The sequence below is a fragment of the Megalobrama amblycephala genome, linkage group LG12 (genome assembly GCF_018812025.1).
Source record: "Megalobrama amblycephala isolate DHTTF-2021 linkage group LG12, ASM1881202v1, whole genome shotgun sequence".
NCBI classification, from domain to species: Eukaryota; Metazoa; Chordata; class Actinopteri; order Cypriniformes; family Xenocyprididae; genus Megalobrama; species Megalobrama amblycephala.
The window spans coordinates 32,592,139-32,600,535 of record NC_063055.1 but is presented as its reverse complement, the minus strand read 5'-3'; the positions used below and the strand labels follow the sequence as shown (position 1 = coordinate 32,600,535).

General features: G+C 36.8%; 1 protein-coding gene across 1 annotated transcript; it reads left to right on the top strand.

Annotated features, from left to right (window-relative positions):
* Positions 1-1,008: 1,008 nt before the first annotated feature.
* Positions 1,009-8,146, top strand: LOC125280167 (taste receptor type 1 member 1-like). The gene is made up of 6 exons (XM_048210502.1): positions 1,009-1,504; positions 1,638-1,935; positions 2,076-2,822; positions 3,273-3,485; positions 4,841-4,961; positions 7,022-8,146. The coding sequence occupies exons 1-6, from the start codon at positions 1,323-1,325 to the stop codon at positions 7,954-7,956; spliced, it is 2,496 nt and encodes an 831-aa protein (XP_048066459.1). The 5' UTR covers positions 1,009-1,322; the 3' UTR covers positions 7,957-8,146.
* The last annotated feature ends 251 nt before the right edge of the window (positions 8,147-8,397 follow it).

Here is an 8,397-nt window from a genome sequence, read left to right as displayed (position 1 = left end):
GCAGGGCAGCAGGGGAGACTGATTATTATCTTTCTGCATCTAATATCTCAGAATTAGACAAGCCACATTAAGAGACAGGTTGGAGCCGGCCAAAGAGTGGCTTCTTCGAGAAAAAATCAAGCAATAACAAAGCCTCCTACCGTGAATGTATCACCATGAGTGCCTCCTATACCCTCGAGAGCCGAACGCACTCTGCGCAAACGCTATATTCTCATCTTTTGGGAGAGAATGAAGCAAGAACACACTGTGAATGCAACGCAGTGAGTGCACCCAGTGTTTATCTTATACATACATACAAACAAGCTGCTCCTGAAGAAAATAGGCTGATGACATGTATTACAGGTGCTGTTTTATACTTGCGGGTACTCAGCTTATGACATCATGGACTGTCGTCCACCAATAAATTGGCTTGTTTGTCATGATGATGGTGTTCCCAATAGCGTCAATATCAGACACCATGTCGAAGTTCCATTGTATTCATTCCAGGAGCAGTTGTGGCCTAATGGTTAGAGAGTCGGACTTGTAGCCCGAAGGTCATGGGTTCGCGTTTCAGTACCGGTAGGAACTGTAGGTGGGGGAACAGCACTCCCTTCTGTTTTCATTACCCACAACTGAGGTGCCCCTGAGCATGGCACCTAACCCCAATCGCTCCCCGGGCGCAGCAGACAAAAACAGCTGAGAGGCCTTTAGCAAGACACCAAACCCCCAATTGCTAGTAAACCAATTCTGCCTCAGGTTTCACTTTACTGTTTCACAAACCTAGAGGAATGTCTAGTGACATAGGTGCTGTGTTATGAAGTGACACTGGTGGTTTAATGTGACACTTGTGGGGTGACAAATCTAGATAAATGTCAGATATGCAAAATAAATAAATAAATAAATAAATATAAATATATATATATATATATATATATATATATATTCAGGAACTTGATTAAGCAAATTTAAAATTTTACCGTATATGTGAACAGTGATAGTCTTGCTGAATCAATGAACTTTCTATTCACTGCCTCTAAACCTCGGTGATTCTAATCCAACTGTAAACCCCTGCTGAGAGGTCAGAAGGGTACAGTTTGTTTCACACGAGTTTGTAAATTTTTTTTTTTTTTTTATGATGAGCATTGTGGTGTAATGCTCTATTTAATAACTGACTGACATATGCCTTGTGAGTTTAGATATGGAAATGGGCATTTGTATCATTGAATATGGTTTAAGCAAATTGAAATGAGTTTTAAGAAAATTAAGAGTAGAATATAAGCCTGACACTCAAACGACTAGCCACTGCACATCCCTGTTTATTGACCGACGGGCCATCTTAAACCATGCTTCTCAGTAGCATTTACATTTTCCTTGTGGGCTTTACTAATTGTTTCTTTTTCAAAGTTTCTTGCTCAAAATCTGAGTTCAGCTTGGAAGGAGATTACTTATTGGGTGGCCTTTTCCCTTTACATGAAGCTGACCATGTGACACCCCTGTTCTCCCCAGAGACCACTGAATGTTTCAGGTAAGCAAGGATTTTTTATCAGCTGGGTTGTCATTATATAATATTTTAAATCAAAGTAGCATTTCCTCAAAGTCAAATTTATAAACAAAAACTTTAATTACATGCTATTAACTTCTTCACTGATGTTTTCAAGGCACCGTTTCTCAAAATCTGGCTATCAGATGTTGCAAGTAATGAGGTTTGCTGTTGAGGAGATTAACAACTCCACCACTCTTCTGCCCAATGTTTCTCTGGGCTATGAAATTTTTGACCATTGTTCTAATACAAAGAATTTCCCATCAGTCTTAAGTTTTATCTCAAATAATGGATCAATAAAACCTAAAGAAAAACTCAACAACTATCGGCCTAAAGTGATTGCTTTAACAGGGCCATATGGAAGCACACCAACTATTACTATTGCACAACTAATCACAATGGACCTTATACCATTGGTAAATTGTTTCTTTTTATACAGTTTACATAATGAAATGCTTACACACTTACTCCCTACCCTTTGTTCAGGACTACCAAGTTATATACAGTATGATGCTAATGAATTGTTTATAATATTTTGTTTTCCTCTCTTTCAAAGGTGAATTATGGAGCTACTAGCTCTGTGTTAAGTAATAAACTTCAGTATCCCTCTTTTGTAAGAACAATCCCTTGCAACAAAAACCTGATAGAGATGATTATTCACATCATACGGTGGTTTGGATGGAACTGGGTTGCCTTTCTTGGTAGCCAAGATGATTACAGTTCAGACGGACTAAAGCTGTTTAACGAGTATATAAGCAATACTGGCATTTGTCTGGCCTATCAAGAGCGTCTAAGTCTAAATGCAAACTACAGTCTAACACTTCAAAAGATTGATATGCTAAACATCAATGTTATTGTTGTTTTTGCTGTGCCACAATATGCAAGCAAAATTATCAAAGCAGCCATAGCAAACAACATCCAAGACAAAGTATGGATTGCAAGTCAGGCATGGTCTATGAATCAACAGATTCCAAGAGAGCCAGGAATTGGGAAAATTGGCACAATCATTGGTATTACCGAAAGATTGTTGTCATTGCCTGGATTTAATGAATTTGTCTATAAAGACAGGAGAACAACTGATGTTAACCATTATGAAGAGAGTGACATCCAGAGTACAAGTAGGACGTGTAATCAAGTTTGTGATTACTGCACAATGTTGACCGCAGAGGAGATTATAAATGAAAATCCCACATTCTCCTTTGCCATCTATGCTGCCATATATACCATAGCTCATGCTTTACATAAAGTTCTGCAGTGCGACATGAATGAATGCCGCAAAAACACACCGGTTAAGCCATACATGGTGAGTGAATTCATTTGAATCCATGACAAGTTGAATCATTGTTTTATTACATTATTGAATAACAATGTTTTAATTAATTACATAATGAATAATATTGGTCATATTTTTAAGAAATTGCATATTACATTATAATTATTATTCAATAATTGGTAACATTTTATTTTGATGGTCCACCAACAGACATTCTACTGACTATAAGTGACTTTGCAAGTGCATGTCAACTTATTCTATCCTCTACTAATATAGTATTAATAGACATGCAGGTGCAACGTTACTTATAGTCAACAGAATGTGTTAAAAGGACCATCAAAATAAAGTGAAACCCAATCATTTAATAAATAAATAAAACAAAAGTAATATTCATTTTATCAAAGTTATAGTAATAATATTATGTGGTCTTTCTTTTTGTTAAAAAAAATAAATAAATAAAATCACCACAACTCATAACAGCTTCTGGGAGAAATAAAGAAGTTGGATTTTCCACTCAATGGCCGTCAGGTGAAATATGATGATAATTATGATCCAACCATCAGTTATGCAGTTGTGCTCTGGCACACTGATGTGAATCCTCCACAGTTTGAGATGGTGGGCACATATGATACATATCCAGAAGTGACTTTTACCATCAACAACTCTCTCCTGCCCTGGCATAACAATGGTTCTGTAAGTCTTAATTTGATGAGCCTTTATCTAAACATTTAACTTAAGATTCCAGTTTTTCCAAATCAATCAATTTTGAAATACTGACATCAAGACAATTAGATTGTTCTCTGTTGATTGCATATGCATGTATACTACTGAAAAAGCACATTTATGATAAAGCTGACAAAAGATCTTTTTTCTATGTTTGAAAGCAAGATCTGATAAATTTGTGTGTTTAAAGGTGCCCTAGATTCAAAAATTGAATTTACCTTGGCATAGTTAAATAACAAGAGTTCAGTACATGGAAAAGACATACAGTGAGTCTCAAACCCCATTGTTTCCTCCTTCTTATATAAATCTCATTTGTTTAAACGACCTCCGAAGAACAGGTGAATCTCAACATAACACCGACTGTTACGTAACAGTCGGGTGTACGACCCAATATTTGCATAATGCCAGCCCATGTTCCCAACATTATAAAAGGCATTAGACAAGGGCAGCCAGTTAACGTCTGGAGCTGCACACAGCCGAATCATCATACTAGGTAAGCAAGAACAACAGCGAAAAATGGCAAATGGAGCAATAATAACTGACATAATCCATGATAGCATGATATTTTTACTGATATTTGTAAATTGTCTTTCTAAAAGTTTCGTTAGCATGTTGCTAATGTACTGTTAAATGAGGTTAAAGTTACCATCGTTTCTTACTGTATTCACGGAGACAAGAGCCGTCGCTATTTTCATTTTTTAAACACTTGCAGTCTGTATAATGCATAAACACAACTTCATTCTTTATAAATCTCTCCAACAGTGTAGCATTAGCCGTTAGCCACGGAGGACAGCCTCAAATTCACTCACAATAAAACTTTAACATCCAAATAAATACTTTACTCACATAATTCGAAGCATGCATGCAGTATGCATGACGAACATCTTGTAAAGATCCATTTGAGGGTTATATTAGCTGTGTGAACTTTGTAAATGCGCTGTAATATAGTCGACAGCTGGTGTGGCAGGGAGCATGCGATTTAAGGGGGCGACACCGAGTGTAAATCAGTGCATTGTTAATGATGCCCCAAAATAGGCAGTTAAAAAAATTTATTTAAAAAAATCTATGGGTATTTTGAGCTGAAACTTCACAGACACATTCAGGAGACACCTTAGACTTATATTACATCTTGTGAAAGAACGTTCTTGGGCACCTTTAAGGGAATTATGTAATTTGTATTTTGTAATTCGCAGTCCGTTTATGGAAATTGAATATTGCTCAGATTGCTGAACTGTTTGAGAATACTGACGTCAGTTTAGAGAAATGTGTATAATCAGTTGAGAAAAACCTTTAAAATTAATGAAACATTCTTCTGTTCCTTTAAGGTTCCTTTCTCAAACTGCTCTGCTGAGTGTAAGGAGGGATTTTCAAGGCAACCTGAAGGTTTTCATAGTTGCTGTTTTACGTGTAAAGAATGCCCATGCAATAGCTATGTGAATTATTCTCGTAAGTACAAATTAATGTCCAAAAACATTACATGCAGTTTTTTGTTGCAATTTTCACAAGCAAGTGCTGTTACGGTGAGTTGCAGGGAAGCAGACGAAGGAGATAATAGTAATTCCAACACAAAGGTTTATTAACATAGTCTAGAACACAGCAAACAGGAAGCAACAAACACACCTTAGCAAGACGAGAACCGACAATGAACTGAAAGACACAGGGAGTATAAATACTCAGAGAACATAATGACAGACACCTGAACGTAATCGGTAACCAAGGAGACTAACTAGAATGCGATTAAGATTACACAGAACTGAAGCACAGGAAACAAACACACAGGAATAAAACTAACACCAAACATAACATAACTTTGACAAGTGCTAAATTTTCAAAACATATCAAAAATATCCTTTTCACTAGTGTTTATTCTATATAAATGTTTAATTCACAGTAACTGCCTTTCATAATGCTGTTACTATCAATCTTTTCATAAGCATCTATTCTTGTTTAGTTTAATATATTTGTCTATCATTTAATCCAACTGATGACTACTATGTGTTTTTTTTTTTTTTAAATCTAAATTATCAGAAAGTTTTCAGTGATGGTTAGGTTTAGGGGTAGGGTTAGTGTGGGGGATAGAATATACAGTTTGTACAGTAGAAAAATTATGTCTATGGAATGTCCCCATAAAACATGACAACCCAACATAGTTTGTTTTTTTCAGTATAGACTGACAAATTACTTTAACTAACCCTTAATCTGAAAGGTCAACTACAATATAGATTCAGCCAAAAGATACAGTGCAGAATATGTCGGTGGAGTAATTATTGAAAGTTTAGATAGAGGAGGGGAAATTATTGCCGCTCCACTCCACTCTGGTACAGTGAGAACATTTGCAAACTCTGTTCTAGCACAAAACCTCATGGCTGTATCATATCTTCTTCACATCTTTTAATCTCACATTGGATACATACTATCACAAACATTATGTATTTTACCATAAAGGCACAATGTGTAAAATTGTTGGATTAAAATATCCAAAAACCACTAGAACAATGTTATATATTTTGTTGACTTATGTACTTATATTATCCCAAATGTTTCCAAAAATGTTTAAATCCAGAGGAATAAGCAATTTTAACCAGGACACTGACCGTGTCCGTGCGTCACCTATCAATGACCCGCATTACCCTCGATTTCTGTTTGGATGGATACATTAATCGACAGAAAAATAATCATGTTATATAGCTTAACACAGTAACTCTTATTGTTTAAATTGCATTTGCTTGATTTACAGCGAGTACCATGTTTTACCATACCTAATATCGATCTATCTTAATGCTTTGTGCATTAAGTGTCTCATAGTAGCTGCCGAGCGAATGCAGAGAAACTATTACAGCTTTCCACACACAAAAGTATCTAATATGATAATATTAATATAAAACAGCGCTGCGTTATCCCACATATGCTTGACCGGAAGAAGCGGAAGCAGCGACTGTGGCATAATAAAAGCTTTGCTGCTCTCGAGGCATGTGTCGCACTCATCTCTCATTAGCAATCGCTCCAACGGCCTCGTTCAGCTCCCAAAGCACTTGGCCCTGCTCTGCTTCATACTACAGTAACATTAATAATCTCAATGAGTCCCGTCCTGATTCTTTTTCACCGGCTGTAGACGTGAAGACAACACTTCCCATGATTCCACGAAATCAAGGCGTCATCAAGCTACGCCTTTGTTTTAAATAAGCGACCGCTAGCGGTGAAAATTTACATATTGTGCCTTTAGGTCAGTTACATAAGTTAGGTAATGTGTCTATTTTTTATGCAACAAGGCTGACTATTGAAACTAATTATTATGTGGAAAGAAAACATGTATAAATTTTGAAAGAATGACTAGCTGTTACAAGTGTGAACAGTTTGGATTTTTGTAGTTTTAGTATTTTCTTTTAAATAATATAATTATTAGTGTAATGATTACTCTTTTTAAAAGTATGCTGAAGTGTACTGTACTTCTTTTTCACAAAGCTTTTAGAAAACACTATTATTAAACATTCATATTATTTTTTCAGGGGACCCCTATACCTGTTTTCCATGTGCAGAGAATGAATGGTCTGATGAAGGCAGCACAACATGTAAGACACGTTCTGTTGTCTATCTTCAGTTCACAGAAATCCCCTCCATTGCTGTCTTGGTTTCTGCCATATGTATAATTATTTTACTCATTGCCATATTTTGTATTTTCGCCTACAATTACAACACACCAGTGGTGAGGTCTGCTGGTGGTAGCATGTGTTTCCTGATGTTGACATGCTTGATTTTGTCTAGTATAAGTGCATTCTTTTTCTTTGGAGAACCCACATCTGCACTTTGCCTTATGAGAAAGGCCATATTTACATTTTTCTTCACTGTCTGTATTTCCTGTTTGACTGTCCGTTCCTTTCAAATTGTTTGTGTTTTTAAAATGGCTGCTCAGTTCCCTAGGGTGCACAGCCTTTGGGTAAAGCACAATGGACAGTGGCTCTTCATTGCATCTGTGTCTGTCATTCATTTAATTTCTTGTGTTGTATGGATGACTTTCTCTCCTGACAAACCCATCGCCGACTCATGGACTTTTAAAGATCAAATTATGCTCATCTGTGAAATGGGGAATGCATTAACCATAACCATAGTTGTGTTCATAGGTTGGTTTCTTGGTTTCCTGTGTCTCCTGTTTTCCTATATGGGAAGAGATCTGCCGAAAAATTACAATGAGGCCAAATCAATAACATTCAGTCTAATATTGTACTATCTGACCTGGATTGTATATTACACAGCATACCTATCTTTCAAAAGCAAATACATCACTCTTTTGAATGCAATTGCCCAGATATCCAGTATAAATGGAATTCTCTTTAGCTATTTCATACCAAAATCATACGTCATAATATTCCAACCACAAAAGAACACTCCTGCATACTTTCAAACATCTATTCAGAATTACACCCAAACTATCAGTAGGACTTAGACATTAATCTTTGTGTATCCACCTTATTTTTAACGTAAGAGCAGTGCTGCCATTTGTAACTTGAATGTGCAAGGCTTCCGGTCTCATCTGCTTTTAGTTCCCTTTCAAATGGGAACTCGCACTGCGTCAAAGAGAATTTGGGGGAATGCCTTGGTGTGACGATGTCTGAAGTAAGAATAGAAACGCGACAATGACATTGGCCTGCGACAGCCCGTGACGTCACTCTAGTGTGACTGGGAGTATAAAAAGAGCACCTGAAGTACACGTCACCACTTTTTTTGTCTTCAGGTGACCCTTTGTTTGATGTATGTTTGGGTGACTTTTGCCATGGCATCCTCCTCTGACAAGCACTATCTGACACCGGACGATACACATCATATGTGCGTTACTTGTCTTGGTGAGGATCATGCGCGTTCCGTTCTCGAGGGAGCGGAATGCGCA

Excerpts from the sequence above, each read along its gene's own strand:
- LOC125280167 (XM_048210502.1), top strand. The coding sequence starts at position 1,323 with ATGCTTCTCAGTAGCATTTACATTTTCCTTGTGGGCTTTACTAATTGT. Across the intron at positions 1,505-1,637 it reads GAGACCACTGAATGTTTCAG|GCACCGTTTCTCAAAATCTG; the intron begins GTAAGCAAGGAT and ends GATGTTTTCAAG. Across the intron at positions 1,936-2,075 it reads CAATGGACCTTATACCATTG|GTGAATTATGGAGCTACTAG; the intron begins GTAAATTGTTTC and ends TCTCTTTCAAAG.